General features: G+C 35.5%; 1 protein-coding gene and 1 long non-coding RNA gene across 8 annotated transcripts; one reads left to right on the plus strand and one right to left on the minus strand.

The window, feature by feature from the left end:
• LOC105178504 lies at positions 2,822-12,572 on the plus strand. Of its 2 annotated transcripts, none has more exons than XR_849143.2 (4): positions 2,822-3,753; positions 4,348-4,434; positions 4,611-4,678; positions 11,157-12,572. It is a non-coding gene; the product is annotated as an uncharacterized LOC105178504 (long non-coding RNA). The 2 variants fall into 2 exon arrangements; XR_849144.2 differs by having other exon boundaries at positions 4,348-4,429.
• LOC105178503 (zinc finger CCCH domain-containing protein 13) lies at positions 8,440-21,090 on the minus strand. Of its 6 annotated transcripts, none has more exons than XM_020699387.1 (12): positions 20,810-21,089; positions 18,712-19,233; positions 18,490-18,603; positions 18,364-18,400; positions 16,829-16,964; positions 16,678-16,734; positions 14,538-14,635; positions 14,058-14,129; positions 13,743-13,951; positions 12,585-12,787; positions 9,049-9,261; positions 8,440-8,751 (listed from the first exon to the last, which is right to left on the minus strand). In XM_020699387.1, the coding sequence occupies exons 3-12, from the start codon at positions 18,551-18,553 to the stop codon at positions 8,680-8,682; spliced, it is 1,161 nt and encodes a 386-aa protein (XP_020555046.1). In that variant the 5' UTR covers positions 18,554-18,603; positions 18,712-19,233; positions 20,810-21,089; the 3' UTR covers positions 8,440-8,679. The 6 variants fall into 6 exon arrangements, with proteins under 6 accessions (XP_020555046.1, XP_020555047.1, XP_011100295.1 ...); XM_020699388.1 differs by having other exon boundaries at positions 18,364-18,394; positions 18,712-19,320; XM_011101993.2 differs by having other exon boundaries at positions 18,712-19,320.

The raw sequence follows: 21,423 nt of genomic DNA on the forward strand, positions 1-21,423 counted from the left end.
TTTCCCATGCCTTTTGGAAACTCTAAACACTCCTTTGAGATGCCTAGAGTTGGCTCTTGAAGCCCCCCAACATGCCCTCAAGAGATGCTCATTTAGTGCCGACGTTGCCTTCCTTCGCTTCTGTCGTGCACGGGGATGGCTGGTTAGAGCTCGCCACTGCATGCCTCCCTTATAATAAGTTTAAAAATATTTTTCCTTGTTCCAAGAGTAGACATTAAAATGGCCAAGGAGCGCACTTTCTTCGTGTCTCCCTCAACCGACGTCCAAATCACGTGTCGCTTGAATCGCTGCATAGCTTATGACTTCTACATCATAACCCATGAGTTTCAGCCCCATTCAATCATCCATCATTAAGGAATTGCCCGCGCAATACTCTGAAACTATAGTCTCGCCACTACTCTGGCAGACTGCAAACATCGTCGTCGTTTCCTACTCAATCGGAACCGTCTAACTTTGAAACATCTTGGAAGTGTTCCCAACACACCATGAAATCTGTAAGCTCATCTAGTTCGACTAAACGAACGGGCAACAATTCAAGAAAACGCAAGGTACCTGATACGAATTTTGATATCCCAAAGTTAGTGGAGATGGGTTCTTCTTTTTGTGAATCGATGAACATGCGTTTAGGGATGTTGACTCGTGTTCTTGAAAATGAATTCGGCGATCCCGATCAACGCACTGTAGTACTGCAGCATGTCAGGGAGCTAGAAGCTTTTAATAAAAATAAACACTTGATGGTGATAAATAGACTGGTCAAGGACCCGAAGGAACTAGGTCTTTTCCTTAGTATATCTAAGGATTCCCGCATCTAGATGGTAAGATTGATGCTGGCCGGTAAGGTTTAGCTCACGAAACATGTGTTGGCATTAACCCGAGAAACTATCTGAAAGCTTGGAACATTTTTGTTATTTTGAATTTTGTGCTACGCTAAGTTCTCAAATTGCATATCGTGCGCTATTTTGATTTGTCCAACAGTCTAAGGCACCCAAATAAATTCTATTGCTAACTGAAACAGTACTCAATGTGTCTGTATTTAATCTGGAAACGTAATAGTACTTAAGAGTATATAATTTATTATGTTTATGATCTTTCAATTTTCCTCATATTAATTATGTTAATTTTGTGTTGCAGATACACATATGAAGTATGCTAATCTTTTATTAGATTTACCAAAATTTGTTTATACTGTGATTTTGTATAAAGAAATTATATTCTATTTTTATTAGTTGGATAGAAGTGATAATATTTTTACCAGATAAAAATGAAAAACTTCCCCTAATGAGAATTTTGTTGTTACTGGATGTGGCTGACATCTAGTAAACTTCGACTATCATCTCATTACGTAATTGAAAGTCTTCATATCTAAAAAAAAATAGAAATTTTAATAATAGTACGAATAAAGAAATAGACACTCTTGCCACTAAATATATACAATTAGTGATAATATTAAAATCATCATTTGATTTTTTTTTTTGTCACTAAGCTTTTATTTATTTTTTTTTTTAAATATAAATCAGATATATAATAACTTATGCTAATGTTCATTATTGCTATGTAAAAAAAAGGGTAAATATATATTTAAATCAATATATTGTTAAATTTAATAGTACAATAATTTATTTATTGATCAACATATCAATATAATAAAAAATAATAAAATATATTATAATAAGTTCATATAAAATGAGATAAATATTCATATATTTTATGAGATTTAAATGTTTGATCTCGAACTTGTTCATAATATCTTAAACAATTTCACACATTTATCTAAAGTTGAGGCTTTCGGTAATTTTGTTCTCTCTCTCTCTCTCTCTCTCTCTCTCTCTCTGTTTTATTTAGATAATTTCAAAAATATATATTTTTAAATATTTAAGCTTCCACATAAGGTAAATTCATCGAGTCCTAAAAATGGCTCAAGATGTAAAAGAATACAATACGATTTTTGATCAGTCGAAATATTTGATTTAAACTTCAATTCTCTCTAAATAATTTTTAAAATAGGCTCGACTAATTAAAATAGTACTATTAGCTTTTATTTAAGTTAGGGATATTCTGACGAAAATAAAATTTACCTCCACATTTCATTCATACTTAGCATTCTCTTGCACACTCAAGGTGTGCTCTTAAATAAAAAAATATAAATATTAATTAAAGGGTGAATTATATTTTATCATTTGAACCATTCTCATCATGATATTTTGTGATTTAATTTCTTTTAAATTTTAATTTTATAAGATTTATATTTTGCCATATACGATCGTTTTCAATCAGTTCTTCCCCTAGAAAAAGGATCAGATGCACTTGAGATGTGATATTTTGCGCAAATATTGTCCTTAAATATCACAATATGAAAGTTTTGTAGCAGAAAAATCACCAGAAAAATGGTCATTATGAAGTTAAGATAATAAGTTGATATTAAAAAAAAAATTTATATGATAAAGTGTAGAAATTGGCATGGTTGAATGATAAAATACAATATCTCCTTAATTAATTTTTTTAATTATAAAATGAACTTTTTTTTAATCTATTAAGTTTTATGAAAAATAAAAAAAAAAGGTTATGCTAAAATTAAATTAATTAAATAGAGATAAATATTAACTTAAAAAGGAGAAAAGTGAGAGGAGAGAAGAAAAGATAAAAGAAAAAATTAACTTTACATTTTCATTTAAAAATAATTATTTACATGTCCTAGATTTATTGATAAATAATATAATTATTTATTTTAATTTTTCTCATTTTGTATTCACAAAAAACGTTCCAAAATAATTCAAAAACAAAACTAATCACAATGTAATCTTCTCATGTTTTTTTAAATAAATAAAAATATAAAAAATCAAAAATAAAAAATTGAAAAATATGACCGTTGCCATAGAGGCTCCTCAACCGCTTTTCGTTTCAAGTGCTTTAAAACTAAACGGCACTACTCCAAGAACTCAAATCACCAATAAAGCTTTCATCTTTTCTTCATTTTGCAGCAATATTTCACACAAGTTCATCTTCATCCATGGCCACTCTCCAATCCCACCTCCATTTCTTGCCCTTGAACACCCCAAAACTCATTCACTTTAAGAACCCTCATTCTTGTTCATTCTCCAAGAAACTTGTGCTCTCAAAGAATCTGTTTTCCGGCCAAGAAATTTCATGGCGTTTTGCGTCCAAGGTTCACTAGTTATTGGAAAGCAAGTGCGCAGCGCGAGATTGAGAAGTCTGTTTCGACGGAGAGTGGAAATGAGAGGCCTCCGTTTGATATTAACTTGGCTGTTATTCTTGCTGGTTTACACCACTCCGCCTGTAATTTTTCCTTGTTCTAATTTCATCATTTCTTTTCTATATGTACATATTTTTTTCTTATTTGGGTGGGGTTTCTTGTTTTGTGGAACGTGACGAGAAATTGGGAAATTCATGTTTCTTGGTTAATGGGTTGTTTTTTATTTGGAGTATGATGGAATTTCAGTATTGTAGAACTGAAAGAATTGTGCACCAGCCTCTCTTGAAATGATTTTTAGTTAACTGCTGATGGGAAAATATTTGGTGAAAGATTTCTACTATTTTCGTCTTTCCTCTGGTTGTGATATGTTAATATTTCTTCCATCTTACAATTTTATTTTTCTGTTCTTGGTAATTCATAGTTTTTTCTAAATTTGCTCCTTATCTTGTACATTTTTCACCGAGAGAAAGTCGGCTGTTTATGTGGGCTATGTTTGGCCATGGGATCGGTAGTGAGGAAAACAGTTCACATTTCAAGTGGTGGTACGTTGTATTTACTTTCTGATACTTCCATTTTTCCTCATAAAAGTGAAAGTCCAACATAGCATAAGGTTTGCGATGTGAATTCAATCAGATATGCAGCATTTTATTCAAAACTTTGTGTCGCAGATGTTTGTGAAGATCAACTGTCCATATCTTCTTGGCAATTTGAGATTCTTTTGAGATAAATCTTGGCATTTTCAGTACATATATATATATATATATATTTTCTTTCTCTGGACTGTGAATTTGGGAGCTTCACTAGCTATTTTGTCCTTCAGAAATTCCTTCTCTCGTTGGATAAACAAATTGCTTTTGGCATACAAAATATTCCATGAAAAATACCATATCAGAAAGACATAAATTCCATATATATTTGCATTTAGTACTGAATTTAAGACTTAATAATGCTAAAATGCTCTTTGGGTCTACTCATTTCCTATAAACCTTGCTAATATCTTAATTGCATTGAACATAAGTTACTTAGCATATAGATTCATGTTCATTTTATAAGGAGATGATTTCCAGGTTTTAATAGGCATAATCTTCTGCCCTTCAGATGCTTTAATGCTTTCCTTATCTTACTGAAAATTTCAGGTCATTTGTATGAGAAATTTATGATGGCCAATTATTTGTGAAGCTAAAGAAAGGTTTCAACTTTCCTGCAATGGATCCATGGGTAGGGTAATGTTCTCTAATTCTTTCCCCCATCAGAAACTAGATCAACCAGATTACCTTTTGCCATTTCTGCAGTGAGCTTAGATTATCTTTACTTGAGTATGAAATGATACTATGGTTAAATCCATCATTGAGTTTAATTGATTTTATGTGATGATTGATTGTCATTGTCTGATTTTCAGGTAACTAGTGATCCATATGTGATCGTGCAATTGGATTGTCAAGTAGTCAAAAGCAAGGTCAAATGGGGGTAAGTTGCTTGTATGTTGGTTTACTAGTTTTCCTACTCCCTGACATTCTGCATCTTGACCCAAGATAGAAAACTGCCAACTTCATATGGGAATGACATATTAAACGGTTCAAAAGGGTGTTCCCTTTAAATTTACCGGGCATTGGGTGTTTGTCAAAATCATAATAATAAACAAATAACAATGCTAGATAAGTGGCTAGAGGATGAAACAAAAACATAGAAACAAAATTGAAACCTTACATTTTGTTTCTGTAGTTGAGCAGCAGCATGCATTTTGTTCCCTTTACGTTCTCCCGTTTATTTTAGAATCCAAATTAGAGCCCCTCTAATTCGTCCACACCACACTAAGGAAGAGATATAATTCTTGTTCTATTGGTAGATAGAACTTAGCGATAGAACAAAGAACTAGAAGAAAAAACAACTCCAAACAAACACTATTGATTAGTGCTTTTGGAATGTTTTATGTTCTAAATTGAATCCAATTCAATATAGAACAAAAGAAGAACATTTTTGGAGAGAAAAAGGGAGCAACATTTCGTGGCTTTAATTATGTAATATGTGTGTATTTTGTATATTACATACAATTGAATTCAAAATTCAATAACCATCAAGTTTGCCTCCAAGACAATCTGTACACACACATGCACATAATCTTCAACCATGATGAAAATAACCACTCCATTATCTTCATCATGGTGAGGAGTTTCAACTCCTGAACTTGCTCCAACCACGTTCAAATGGGCTTGGACTTCAAATATGCACCGGGCTCGATTGAATCAAATTAAATCGAGCCAATCAAAATTTATTAGACAATAATTAATTAAATTAGTTTTAGCCCAACTTAAGTCCAAAGATTTATTTAATCCAATTAAATAAATCTAAGCCCAACTCTAATTAATTGATCCAATCAATTAATTAACCAAACAAGTTAAATTAATCCAATTAATTTAAAGGTGGTACGCCCAAAATTAATTAATTGAATTAATTAATTCTTGAGCCATCCATCAAATGGATTATTGAATAAATGATTCAATCATTTATATATATATTCTCCTTGAATCTATTTAATCCAATTAAATTAATTCATTTTTTCTCGAATTAATTCCACCAATTCCATAGTGATTTGTGTGTGACTCCTTTAGGTTCACCCTCAGCTAGACGCATTATATACAATGCAAATAATTAATTAAATTTAAATAATTATTTTCAATTAATCATTAATCGAAAACGCCCGTCACCATCGGTGACCGTCTAGCTATGGTCCATGGCACTAGAGACTAGGTGAATGTTGGAGTGAACATTTAGGATTTCGAGTTCCATACAGGTACGGTCCTTACATTGACCATCTCCCAGTCATAGTTTAGGGCATGGAATTAAGCGTCGGTTCCCATCTTGGTCTAGGCAACTACGCTAAATACTTGAGATGGGTTTACTCTATTAATCGACAAAGGAAACCATTTCCTATTCGACCAATCGCTATGGCCATAGACTTAGAGAATCTAAACCATCTCAAAGCGCATATATGATGTATCCATCATATACTGATAGGGGACGGATTCTATCTTGAAATCCACCGTCCTCAATACATAATCCGACTACACTAGAAAAGACTTATAATGACCACATTGAAGAAAGAGTCATCTTTCGCTAGATCCAAGATATAGTCATCATATGCATGCGACTGTCATTATTCCTCAAGTCCAAGAACTAATACTGTACTAACGGAGCTGGGAATTCAAGTCATACCGACCAAGCCTCCAAGGCGAGTCAGTTGAATCACGTAACAACCTTGTCAACTAATTCACTAAAATTGGATAGACATCCCTTATTTGTCGTCGATAAAACACGACACTCATCCAATGAATGTAATAATTAGTGCAAGCCTATATAGGACTCTCGATGCCCAGTCTCGAGGTCCTCGACTTTGAACATTTCAGACCAACCCTCAAAAGTTGGTTTCATAGCTCTCATTGAATGCGCAATCCAACTACATGGGTTATTCAATTAATGTGTGGGCATTTATTGTGATGTTAAAACACCGTTTAACGTAAATAGTAAGGACAACAAACACACGGTGTCAAAGATGAATGCTTACTACATTCATCAAGATAATATCACATTCATAAAGATTGCTTGATTTCCAAAACCACCAATCCAATTGGCTTTCTGGTCACCATTTGTAGCACTTAAGATATAATGCATATCAACCTAATGCATACTTGGGAATAAATATCACCCTGTTTTTGTTTTATACATGTATACTAAACCAACTTATGATTCATCCCATTAGGTAATGGTCTTTGCAACCAACCGATGTGTCACGGGCGGATTCTTTTGCTCACAGCGGAATGGATTTTTCATCCGTCCGGCCTTTTAGGTTACACCCATCCTTCGACCAGCCTTCAAGCTTCTCAGAGTTTGCCGATTGTTGGTTGCGTTTCTTCCATATTGAAGCTCGCTAGTACGACATTTGCACTCACTTATCCAAAATGCCCATGTTCACCGAGGCTCTCGGCACGCACGCCTTTGCGTCTCTTTGCGGTCAGCTCCAACTAGCTAGTTTGCCGCCATGCGTCTCATCCACAATCTCGGAACCTGCCGATGCATCCCTAGATGGCAAGGAGCATCTTCGCTCCGTCTCGGCATTACGGCACTCCGCATGCGCCCGCAACGGTCGTCTCATGCCCCATGCTCGCTCGGTGCATCCTTGGTGCACGCCTCGTCGTGGCTACCTTCTATGCCTCATCCTAGTAGGACCACATCATAAGTTCGAGGCCCATTCGATATGCCGATATCTTACATTGATCCCGCACGGCATACCCAACATGCCTTTTTGCCTTTCAGCGTAGCTTAACAAGCCGCAGTGCCCTACGGTTGCTCATTTTAGTCAACGGACCCCCTTGGATGACTAGAACCCAATAACCGTGCCATGAGTTGAATCAAAAAATACAAGGCAAAATTGCTAATTGATTAGACATTCATCCACTAATTATATAATTTGACCAAATATTAAAAATTTTCAAATAATAAAAAAACAGTAATAATTATATTAAATCTCAAAGAAACCTGTTGTTATCTTGCCCTCGGAAAAACATAAAACAAGGACAAGTAGATCTGATCCAAGTCTCGACCTAATCCACGAATCTAACCTAAATTTAAAATTGAATCCAATCAAATTCTATTTAAAAGCCCAAGACCAGCTATGATCAATAGTGAGCCAATCTTAAGTTGGGCTATGGCAACCGTAGTCTGTACAGGGGCTGACTCAACCCAATGTGCATCTTGAACCATATACAACATAGACTACTCGTTTGTTTTCTTTTAGAAGAGCCGTCTACTTTCATACATATTCATTACCTTCATCTATCTTTACTTCTCCCAGGACGCATAGTTTCATCTCCCAACATATCCAATTATTTTCAATATTTTCTCCATTTAAAAACAAAAAGAAAAAAAGAATACACCGAGAAAACATGCAAACAAAAGTCTGTTTCCAAATGCATATCCTTTTGCGTAATAAAATTATTTGAGCTTCGCACACACCACAGGTTCTTCCCTTCTTTTCTTTTTCTTAATAGGAAATGTGTTAAAGAGCCATCAAAATAATGCATGAGAAGAACCAGTAAGATTTTCACGTAAATGCAGCTGACATTTAATATACGCGACTTAATTTTCCTTCCCTATTACATAAAATCAATTGAGCATTTATGCCAAATCAAAGACACGGAAAATGAAGAAAAATACGATACGCTGAGAAAACATATGCACAAAATCCCTGTTAAGTATAACGATCATGAACATAAATTGCATACATCAATTTGGAAATCTGCAGCCCTAGATCTTACAAAACTCACTCGCTGAAAACATATGCACAAAATCCCTATAAGTTTACGATCATGAATAGAACCCTTATAAATTGCATACATCACTTTGGAAATCTGCAGCCCTAGATCTTACAAAACTCGCTCTGCATACCGCATATTGCCAAATAAATATTAATATCAAACAATATCCACTTCCACTGTCTCCTCATCAACTCCATCAACGTCCACATTCTCGTCATCGCCTTTGTACTGCAAGCAAGTCAAGTTGCTCATCTCAGGTTACATGTTACAGTAGCTGAGGTACATGAAAATGAAAACGAGGTATCCCAGTTCAGGTGGATGACATGTATCTAAGAAACATCTTTATGCATGATTTTTCAATGGATCGAACACATGTTTTACTATGACTTTAGTAATAAAGAACACCATACGAATCAGAAAAATTGAAAACTCGCACCTGGAAAAGATGTGAGCATAAGATAACATGCAAGCTTGTAATGACATTTTTGTTTTCTAAAAAGTGGGAAAGAACCTGAATTGGCAAACCTGTAAATAGACATCCTGGGGAATAGGAGGGGGTGGGGGTGGCAGAAACGGTAAGCGTGAGCCTTTCAATGTAACTTCTGTCTCATCTCCAGTAGAAGCAGCTACACCCGCTGGAAGCTTATCTTCTGTTTCCACAACTTCAACATCTTCATCCATTGCATGAGCAGCTATACCAGTTGATGGCAGCAGTAGGCCTGTCTCAGATACCTTGTACTGCGAAAGTTTTCCATGAAAGACAAAATAATATCAAGGCACATGATTTCCAAGGTTATCCATAAAAGTTATTGCAAGTCTTATGTCACGAATTCCAAGGTAATCCACGTTGCAAGTTTGCACACATAGTTATACCAATTTACTGCAGAATTCATTATATGTAGCACACAACCCTAAAGAAACTTTCTAAGCTTTTTCCTCCCCAACTTGGGTTTCTCATATGCTAGCTTCTGCATGGATTTACCATTAACAGCAGTTTCTGAGAACTACAAATATTCACAAACTTAGGTTTTCCGTGCAGGAACGAAGCAGCCTGCTAGTAACAAATATTCACAAACTTAGGTTCATCTTTAAGAATTGTAGGTCTTCCTGAATTCTTAATAATAAAATTTGATAAATACGATCTCCACTTAGGTACTTTCTACAGTTAATTGAGTAGGATAAGAATTATTTAACACAACTATCTTTTCATACAATTAGGACGTCATAAGCAAAAGAGTTCTGTCCCAAAAGAAACAGGAAATACATATACTGTATCAATTTACAAGAATTTGTAAACTTTTTATCATATTTTTCCCCAAATACATAAAGCATAGACCTTCATGTTTCAAAACTCCAATTACTGGAGGACCTAGATTCTCAATTACCTGTGACTGACCAAGATCGACATGAAGTCTGAAAAGTACGTTTAGACCAGCTTGAATTCCCATTTTAAAGTGATGTTGTGATTCCACAATTTCATGTTAACACAATTTGATTCTTGTGCCTTGATCCATACCCACATCTCTCTCTTCTGCTCCTCATATGAATCTTCTCTTTGCTTATGCTATTTCCCTCAATGATTTCCTAACTCTATGCATTCTGTTCAGTTATTTCCCTCAACGATTTCCTATACTCTATACATTCTGTTTAGTTATCCACAAACTTGCTTTACCGTCATAACAATGAAAAGTTTTGCTCCCTAATAAATCAAAACAAGATTTCAAATAGTGCATACTGTTACCAGATAATTTAAGAAACTCCATAAACACAACTTTTTCCCAATCAGAATTTCAGAATCTATCTAAGATGAGTGCAGATGCATGGTTTTATATATTTCTTGAGAATTTGTAACATATTGCCTCTCGATCCAGAAACATGAACAAGAATTAGCACCTCAGTAAAATTGCATCTGTTAAAATCCGAAAATTTAATGCAACCGCAATTTGATTGAAATTCTAGTCGTGATATTTTTTTGGTATTTACTTTATGGACGAACATGGCTGTAGTATCACAACAAGATTCTGTAAGATTCTTGATATCACTATAATCAAAATTCTGGGTGCCTTGACAAATGCACATATCTTAAAAACACTGGATTGATATTAAAGAAGACACATAACAACTAATAATTAGTGCATTATATTGCAGACGGAAGTGATCATTATGCTATTGCCTTGAAAGACCATTTGCTTTAGAGCCTAGGAGCTCTTGTCTTATTGAGAAAAAAGAAGTATAACACAACTACTGCATAAAAAACTTCCAGCAGAAACATACTTTTGAACTTGCTGGATGCAAAGATATTGATTTAGCACTCTTTTCATGAAGTAAACTTTGATTTATGTGTTCTTCATGTGTTTAGCTCAGTATTTTTTATCAAAGCCTGCTTCTTTATGGACAAGTTTTCTGTTTCTATTGATAAGGAGCTTAATGCAATCTTTAACTAGCAACAGGGGGTTGACACAAGGAAACCCTATGTGCCATGAAAGTCTTTCAGAGCACAAGGTTGATTTGCATTGGAGATGTAATATGTCAGCTTTGTTATGCTTCTATGCAGCCTTAAAGTTTTTTCCAAAGTTTTGCTGATTCATCTGGCCCTGTGACAAAAATGCTGAACTCTGAAGTGTTCTTTTCAGGTACTAAGGTGGAGGTGCGACCTGATTTCTCTTATAGTTGACATTCAACCGGAGTAAGTTACCGGTAGTAAGATGTTCAGGAAGTCCTCTCCTTACCTCTAAGCTCAAAGCGGTCGAGTGCAAGGCATGGTGGATAAGCTTACATCCAGAGTAAACTCCTGAACGAGCATTTGTTTATCGTATACAGGCAGAGCACAGTTAGTGAAATTATTCTCTTCTCCCTTCAAGTCTATTGGTCAAGCATATTTTTCTTTCCTAAGAAATCTTGTCAGGAGATAGATTAAATCTATAATATATTAAACTGGAATAAAATTATATATATATATAAGATATACACGTATTTCTCTTGAAGTTTTCATTAAAAATTTCCCCAAGTTACTCTTTCTCAAGTTTCACATTTCAACTAATCTTTTCCCATTCCAATCACTAGCTTGGCTTTGTAATCTTCCGTTCTTCTCCCCCACCCATTCTGGAAACTCCAGCACCTGGATCACTCACCATTCCCTACCAGCCTAGCAGTGCTGGGCTTTTTTAAATTGCAACCACTTCACTTGGAAGGACAACCCAAGTCTGGGTAAAGATCCCTGGATTGGAATGGTTGTGGAGGGTACTACTCATAGCTAAGATATTTTCATTAATTATCTTCACTATTCTTTATGTAGAGTTCAGGGCAACTATAAACCAGTGCAAAATTACCAAAATATTTTGTCACTGAATTGATGTGACCTATCAATTTAAGTTAATTTGAATCTTGGCCCATTTCTGTATGATTCAATTTTATGCAGCAATGCAAAACCCAAAGTCCCAAATAAAAGTAAGCTTCCATCCAATTTACTAAGAATGCACTCAAGAATTCTTAGTCAGCCATATGTTTCATGCGTCCAAAAATATGCCAATAGTTTATTGATGTCCTTGTTCAAACCATCACCCATTACCTTATATGATACTTGTTAGCTTTGTGCTTCCTTATGCATGTTCTAAAACCACAGAGCAGCAAATTGTTGCCATATCATTTGCTCTGCCATTTTGGAATCAGATTTTACATTCAACTTGTCCCTAGGGGCACAACCTAATGGTTCAGGCACAAGACTTTCCTAGCACCACAGAGCAGCAAATTGTAGCTATTTCATTTTCTCTGCCATTTTGGAAATCAAAATGTACACTCAACTTGTCCCTAGGGGCGTCTGGTTTTCGAACTTTGAGTGTGGGCGTGTGTGTTGAATGCGTGAGTGTAAAAAAAATGTACAGTTGTACACTGAAGTTGTAAATGCTTACGGAGATCCATGGAAACAAATTTAAAGATTTAGAATGACAAAACTGCTTGAATACATTCAACGCACTCTTTATCCAGAAAAAGAAAGAAATATTGCAACAAATGCTTACTGAAACAGATAATCGTAATTTCTTATTAGAGACAAAAAGAGGCACCTTGTCAGCAGACGCTATATCAGCAGGCAGGTTTGTTCCTCTCCTGGACTTGTCTTCATATGCCAAGGGACCACGCCCGTTATATGCATCACGATCTGCCTCAGGTTTCCTGCTATTGCTCACTTGATCACGATTTTCAGATCGTCGAGAAAGCTTTTCCACTCTCATTTTCCCAATCTCAGCCCTTTCCCCAGCTGGATTAACTGAAGAAAGGAAAAATTGTCAGCTAAGAAAAGATACCAGGGTATCTGTACTACAACAAATAATTAGCAGCAGTTAGAAACTCTTGTTTCAGGAAGAACCTACATTAACCATCGCCACGAACAAACATATTATTATGTTGAAAAGAAATTAAGTTTGATAGATGACTAGACTTCTCAAGGGTAGCCAACAATTCAACATGTGAAACTAAGAAGGCCAGCGATAAAGAAAGAAATCTGTAGAGGTAAAATGGCTGAGGTAGGCATCCAACCCAGAACTTCCCACCAAATTATCAAACAAGTTAATATGCATGGTGGTTAGAGGAAAAAATCCCAAGTTTTTATCTAATAATTTTTCAATCACTTCTGAGATCTCTGCAACCGCTGCCGAAACAATGATAAAAGTATGTAGCAACTCAAACTCTCAACAACTAAAAGGTGTTCTTCTCAGTTAGCGTCCATAGACATCATGATATCACAAAATCTGAAAAAACTAAGTCAACTACTTCACTTATAGAAAAGTGTAAGGCACAGTCAAGAAAAGACATGGAAACCCTATAAGGAATGCACATGGTACAATATATGAAAGAACAAAGCTGGTCCCTCGAATGGCCCTCAAACTGAATATTAGACTGGATATATATACCAAAACTAACTTAATTTTTCAGATGAACTGAAACAATCAAGCTGGAGCAGCAAGGATCTCCTGCTAAGTCTTGTGCTTGGCTATATTCAGTATGCAATGTTTCTGAAATCCCTGATTTTCAAGGAAGAATAAGAAGCATGTAATTGAAACTAACAAATAAAAGAAAGAAACTGTCACAGAATATAGATTTGGAAAAGTTAAGATCCAGAGATGTTAAGAATGCTACTTAAGTAAAAAATTTGCATGAACTTCCCGAAACCTTTGAAAGATGAATATTGAAAGACTTGTATGTAACTTATACTTCTATACTACCTCTATTTGATATATCACGAGCTTCTAAAGTAACTCGTGATCTTTTCCTGTGTGGAGAAGAATTCATATGATCCTCATTCAATGGGCTTAGTGCATAACCACCAACTATATCATCACTTGTGTTGTTGATTTTCAGATCATCTGCATTTCCTGGTCCAGCAGCATCTAAATCCAGCTGTTCACCCAACTTCAGAAGCTGAGCATGTGATCTACAGAAAAGAAGGCCTAATACATGTGAACTTGCTAGACCTTAATTCATAAACCAGAAAACTAAGGCAAGAAGGACCAGGAGAACTATACCAAACCAAAATATACCTCTTCAGATCATCCTGTAACCGCAAGTGACGATTATGTGCTTTTATAAACTTCTTAATTTTTGTAGTAAACCTGAAAAATAGACAAGATAGATAACGAATCGAAACAAAGGCTGAAAAACAAAAAGAGATATGCTCCTAACCAGCTAAGTGGATATACATCACCATCAAACTCAGATGCCATAGCAAAAGATTCTATGAAAATTGATTTTGTGTGAGTTGATGTCGGTGAATTAACTTTGCATTTGGAAATAAAGATCATGCTTAGAAAAATAAATAGTCTAGGCTGAACCAGCCGCTGATCCCAGCAAAATGCTATCATTTTGCAATCAAACATCCACAAAGACATGCGTGACTAGCACTGCCAAACACCTTTTGAATATCATTTCGACGTGTGGGGTTTTGATTTAGTAAACACAAACACTGCCAAAATTTGTTTGACAGATATTCATCAGAACAAGAAACCAGTAAATAGTAGTACCTCTTGCCCTCCTCTTTCTCTTTAGAAACTTGCATCTCAAGCTCATGAATTTTCAAAGTTAAAGCATCTGCTTCCTTAACCTTATCCTCCAGGTAGACCTATTCAGCAAGCATGAAGATTACAGTTTAAGACTTAAGCAATAGTTCATCTTAAATTTGTGATACACATCTTAGACAAGACAAATCCTTCTTGATAATAATGAGGGGAGGGATTCAACAGATCACAAACAAAAAGAAAATTCCCAGACTAAAATCAACAAGAGTTGAAAACCCAGCTTCCACACAACAATTCTGTAAACAAACATATCAGATGAAGCTGGAAACAGAAGTACATCCTATTTAGGTAAAATCCAATTTCACCTAATGAACAATATGATACAAAGAATACACAAGATCACAACCAAGCGAAAATAGCATCAGGTAGCTCCTCCCTCTAAGCTACGATCTGTTCCAACTGAACACAGATTTGCTAAAATATCCGTGCATCGACATGGTAAAACATGTAGGACTGTAGAGTAGGTCTGTAGAAATATCTAATGCGGTTCAAGTAAAGTGATTGGATTGACAGAGAAGGAGGAATATTAGAAGGAAAAGAACTGGGAAGAAACGTAGCCTTACTTTTGCAAAGAGCGAAGGCAGATGGACTTATTTATCAACAGAAGCAAGTCTTAACTCCTATACATTTTGATGTAGAATATAGAAAAGGTAAATTATAACAAAGAAAGGACTAATTAGCCTTGCTGGCCCCACAAGCTCAACAGCCCATCTTTCTAGAGAGGTGACCTCCACATTGAGGGGGCAAATACTGATTCCAGGAGGCGACAAAGTAGTTTGCAGGTTTGGAGGAGGCAGCACAGGCATGAATAGCCCCAGTTAGGACTGGAAGGCAATGATTTGATGACAGAAGGATTGATTTTTTTGTTGGTGATGATGGATTCCTCAACCAGTGCATGGTTATTAATGGTCCAACAAGGCGCAAGCCCAGTGCCATCTTCAGAAAATGGTGTTAGGCTTGCAAAAGGCGTGCTAAGCTTCTGCAAGCCGAGCCCTTTTTGGGCTGAAAGAAGAACTGCGTGAAGCACAAATTTTTTCAAAGACTCTTCGCGCAGTCCAAATAAAGGTTGGCTTTTTTAACTTAATTTTAAAAAAAAAAAAAGAAAATCATAAAAATAGAAAAGAAACCAAAAAGAAACTAGTGATGGGGAAGAAATGGAATCACAGTGATAGATATTCTATTTCTTTATTCATTTTTATAATGATTATAGTAGGATTTTTTTAATGGTCTTGTATTTTGGAACTCTCCTTTTCCGTAAAACCAATTTTTTACATATTTCTTTTAGGGTATAATGGTTAAAATAATTTCTGGTGTATATATTAATTGTTTATGCATTACTGATGTTAAAAGATTTCTATATATGACTACATTATTCGCCGTGCATGCCATGGCCTCCAGGGGTCCTTTACGCCATGATGTGCCATGCACCTTTAACAACTATAAACCAGTGGATAGCAGTTGGGAGCAGTGGGTAGAGGCTGGGGCAGAAACTGGGATGGCCTTAGTGGAAAAGTGAGGTATTGGAGATGGTGGCATAAGAAGAGTGAAACATGAGAAATGACTACAGGGCCCAGTTGTAAGTGAGTTGCACAGCAAATTAATGACACAATAATTTGGTAAATTTCCAGCTCCATTAACACTCAACATCTTGAGTAAACCTGTTCATATTCCAAACAGAAGCCTAGCCATCCATTTGGATTATGCATAATAGTATTAGAATAGACTCAGGAATACTGAACCCAAACCAGCAAGACCCTCATGCAGAGAAAGGAACCTCGTTTCTTCACTGTTTTTGTTACTTCCATAAGCCTCAGTTTGTAAGGGATACTAGTATATACAGTAGTAATGTATTAATGAAGTTGCAGACAGAATCAAGTAATTTTTTTAAGAAAGCAGGAAGTTATCTATTTTCGTTTTTCACCCTCCATTAGAACAAAAAAAGGAGGAAAAATTGAAGGAACACTACTCAAATGTTCTCCATATGGACTTAACCAAAGAAAATTGACACTGTAGCACTTCATTTGCCACGCTTAAGAGGAGGAGAAATAATCTCCAGCTACAAAAGACACAAACAAAAAAAACTAACCTCCAGCTGCCGCTTGTCACTCTCCAGCATCTTAATTTCAGAGTGCAATTCTCTCAGCTGCATATAATGCAACAAACGAAGTATGAGCAATTTTGACAGCCAAAATTTCTCAGCTACTTCGGCAAAATTGAAAAGCCATTCTCCATCAAACCTGCTCATCAATACGCATTTTGGTATCAGAGGATGTCTGTCTTCTATCTCTTATTTGGTCTTCAGTCCCATCTGACATTCTGCCAGAATAATCACTATGGCCATCCAACTGCTTTCTCTTCCTGTTATTTCTGTCACTGCAAAATGAAATGGACTCGCGATGTAGAAGAAAAACAAGATAAGGCAAGTTTATTTAATCTGACACATTCAAAATAGAGCAAGTTTGCATGTTAACACGCTAGATTTTGATAGAACTAAATAACCAGAAAACATGCAGCTCCACGAATAGAAATTTAGTCATGTATTATAATTCAAACGGGCCAAGAGATATGCCATAAGCTATGATGCCAAATTGAGAAATACCATATCAGCAAACAGGGCATGTGTAGATAAGGTGAAATGCTTACGCTTACTAGAGAAAAGATTCCAAAACTTAAAAAGCATTACAATTAAATAAAGACACTGGAGGAGAAAAGTGCTCTCCATGCCAGTGCGCACACACACCACACATAGCTTTGAGAGCCGGTTAATCTTTTCATTTTCATTAGCCAAGTCGTCAAAGATTGTCACATTATGGCCATCCAAGTCAATAGTACTACATTCCAGACCAGAAACCTCCTCACAGCACCGCTGAAAAACTCAATCACTTGGAGAACTACTCCACTTGATTGGAGCTTAAAGGAATTCAAAAGGTCAACCTTCTCATCATCAATAATAAACAAAATCGAGCATAATCCGCATTTATGAACTTCTAACACTTTGACCAGGCATTTACATCAATTTCTTATAAAGTAACATGTATAATCGGAATTGAACAAGATCATCATTTCAACACCTTCGCCGACCACATCTTTTGGACCATGCAATTCATTGCCAGACAAAGTTTTATCAGAATTTACTTTGTGCCTCTGATAATGTCTTTACACTTGTGCGATTTTAGTGAGGTATAAAAGTTAGGGGTTCTCAAGTGACTTCCCACTTGAAGAGAAATACGAATCCTATAATAAAATCTGACAAACATCTTGAATTACCTAATTCAACTTTCAGTTATTCAATTTCTAATACCTAGATGCATATGAAGTGAACGAATAGATTTCTAGCCTTTTTAGAAGGAAGATAGAAATAATTGACTCAAAAAGTTGATAAAGAAGAAGTCCAATGAAGAGCAAAGGATGTGAAAATTATAATCCTATACATGCATGCATGTATATACACACAAGTGTGTGGTCCAATTGGAGCATTCTCTATTAGAATTGTTACTATATAAAGCTAAAACCCCAGAAATATTGATTATCAAGTTAAGTTAACTACCGATATTGCCCCACAAGTACCAACTACCAAGGCAACTTATTTTCTCATAATATAACTGAAGAAGAAAATGGGAAATTCACAGATGAGCATTAAGAGAGGAAAAGGGGAAGAAAAACAAGATAGCTGCCATCAGCACAGAAGGAAGTGTTTTCCACTAAATGTAGCAAGATATATCATCAAAAACCAAGATAGTTATAAAAGCAAAAGTTCATGAAATGAACTTACATCCTTTTCCCAGGAGAGCGAGGACTATCTCCTGCAACTTATAGTAGAACAAAGTCAAACAAACCAGACGACAATCCAAGAAGGCAACAAAAAACAGGATCTGAAGGTAAGATTTATGAATCTTACCGTGAGAAGAATATCTTGCTTTGGTATCTCCTCTTCCTGGTGAGTTGTGCAAGGGAGAACGCATTCTATCAAGCCTTTCTCTCAAGTCTCTACCACCCCGATACTCCTGCCTTCCTGCAATTTGGACAAGAATTAACACAACAGTATAGATGTACAAATTCACATTCTCGAAAAGGACACATACAGAGAGCCCATAAACCAATAATATGGAACAGAGCTTACCATTCAAGGGAACAAATGAGTAACATAATTATGAACAGTTTTAGTGTGCCATCGTGCAGATTCCATATGAGCCATAGAATTATTGGCTCTTCGTATAAAGATAGATAAAGATATACCATGAGCTTTTTTAGACAGAAAATCCCTCGAAGAATCATGGAATCAACTCAAAAGATAGACATCCTCAGCCTTGTGTGATAAGAATATAAAGCAACGGTGCAGATTTCTTCCCGTGTCTGTATGAATTTAATAACTATATCTTCCGCAATATATAGCCATCATTGGTCTATAGTTCCCAGCCAAGAAAGCCAAGAGATCCATTCCCGGTATCTTTCATGAAGGAATAACACGAAGAAAATACCACATTCTTGAAGAATATACACACTGCAGAATAAAGTGGAATAATGCATTTGGATGGCCCTTAGCAGTGTCACTCATAGAGAAATCAGATGAAGAAAATACCACGTTCTCTACAAACTGCAGAAAAACCATGGAAACCTATTTCTGCTCCCTCTAACCATACAGCTGTTTCAACAAGGATTAGGATAAACCAAGAGGCCGAGAAAACAACACCAAAGGTGCACAAAGATAAAGCAAGCAGCATAATCCATTCTGATAAGAGATATTAAGTCAGTACACTGGTGACAATTCATAGAAACCCAAACAAACAGTAGCTCACTTGATGTTTCTTAATTTTTACTGAGATGCAAGAATATCCAAAGAAGGTCACACATAAGCATGTTCATGATACTTTTTGATCCTCCAGGGACTAAAATAGAAAATAATTTTTCACATCCTCAGCAGATCCAAACTTAGGATAGAGTTCCAAGCCTTACCCATATTCATGAACGTTTTACTTGTCAATTAGGGTCAAGCACTAAAGTTCACAGTCAACACTCAGAATAAGGATATGGCACGCATGCTCTGATTCAAGTATACAGAGACAAATGATACTAGGACATGTTCACTTATCAAATAACTGTACTCAGCCAATGTAAAACAAGACTTTTCCGAACTCAATTTGTTCATGTAATACTCTGAAATCTTATCCATCTCCAGGTATTCCTTTAAGGGTATCAAGTGGCACAGACATGCTGCCAGTGTAAGTTTTGACCTCTAAATAAAAATATGCTTACGTGAGCTAGTTCCAAGTTGGGATGGCAGAACATTATTGAAAGAAGACTACAGCAAATGAATATATCATAGGATTCATCCAACTAACTAATTCCCTTTTCCATTCTCTGGCTCAAGGTTCCATGAATAGAAGCCCAGATCCATAGAGCATAAATGCTCATACCCCGATGAAGATTTAACAAGAAAGTCCATAAATCAGATGCTGAAGTTTCTTTATTTCAAAGATTTATTTCCACTCGCAGTACATCAAGAATCTATATTTCAAGCAAAGAATGCCACTAGAGTGACACGTAATAAGATGCCGACAAAGGAAAATGAACCAATGATTGAAGATCACGTCATCAATTTTTTTAATTTTTTATTTTTATTTTTTGAAAATATTAAGAGAGAGAGGCCATAGGCTGAACCACAAAAACTCCCAATAAAAAAGATATAAAATATCACAGTAATGGTATTGTTCCATCACTAGCTCGGAAAATATCAGTGGTGAACCTAACAAATGAATAACTAGAAAGTTATCAAACACGTAGCAAATTCAACACTAAATGACAATATTACCAATATTTCTCAGCTGTTCCAGGGCCACCAAACATAGCTTGGAAGAGAGAATCACAAATAAACTACTTATACATACTTCCACGCGAAGAAAAGGAAAATAACTCTATCCGATCCTAGCTTCCAAGTTTCTTGGTCACTTATATATGGTAATAATCGAAAGAACTATCGTTCTAGAGGGGGAAGAGACAAAGGAGTTCATATCAGCCTTCCAGTATCTACTAACGGAATAAGAAACACCATAAATTGCGGTTATGGAGTTTAAAATTGACGAAATAATTATTCAAGATTCAAACAGAAGCACTTCGAATTCTGATTCTACGGCTTTGTTTACATGATACCAAAAAAGCTGCAGTATTATCCAACGATGAAACTTGAGTTTAATTCCAAGAAAGGGGGGAAACGAAAATACCATTAAAGGAGCGTCGGAGCTCGGCCTCGCCATGGGCAAAGTTACAGTACTGGCGAGAGCAACGGCCTCTTTGATATAACATACATAGCTTTGTCTTGTAAAGTTTCTTCTCTACCATCTTCTTCTGCTTTTCCCGGAAACTGAAAATAGCTGAAACTCCAATTTAATTGCTGTCCAACCGCACAAACCCTAATTTGGTGATTGAGGACGGAAAGAGAGAACGGTAGTGAATGCACACCAAGGTTGAGATGCGCAAATGACAAGACAGTGAAGAAAACAATTCTTTCTCAAGTATAATATATATGTATATATATTTATACATTATCTACACTAATATATTTATACCAATATAAAAAAAAAAATCTTCTACCATCAATGATTAATAGTATGGTGGTACCAATTTTTTGTATAATCAAAAATATTTTTCAATTAATAAAATAATTAATTTATGTTTTTTTAGTTTAATTTTGATAACTATATTTATTTAATTTCAAAATTTTACATTAATTGAATTGGTTTATATATTTTCCTTTGCAAATTTTGAGGTTTTTTTTTAATATAATGTATTGATTTTTATATATTATTTTTATTTAAATATACTTTAAAATATAAAA

Source organism: Sesamum indicum, linkage group LG16 (genome assembly GCF_000512975.1).
Source record: "Sesamum indicum cultivar Zhongzhi No. 13 linkage group LG16, S_indicum_v1.0, whole genome shotgun sequence".
NCBI classification, from domain to species: Eukaryota; Viridiplantae; Streptophyta; class Magnoliopsida; order Lamiales; family Pedaliaceae; genus Sesamum; species Sesamum indicum.

Excerpts from the sequence above, each read along its gene's own strand:
- LOC105178503 (XM_011101990.2), bottom strand. The coding sequence starts at position 20,927 with ATGGTAGAGAAGAAACTTTACAAGACAAAGCTATGTATGTTATATCAA. Across the intron at positions 18,604-20,809 it reads GCTCCGACGCTCCTTTAATG|GAAGGCAGGAGTATCGGGGT; the intron begins GTATTTTCGTTT and ends TCCAAATTGCAG. Across the intron at positions 9,262-12,584 it reads ATATAGCGTCTGCTGACAAG|TACAAGGTATCTGAGACAGG; the intron begins GTGCCTCTTTTT and ends AAACTTTCGCAG.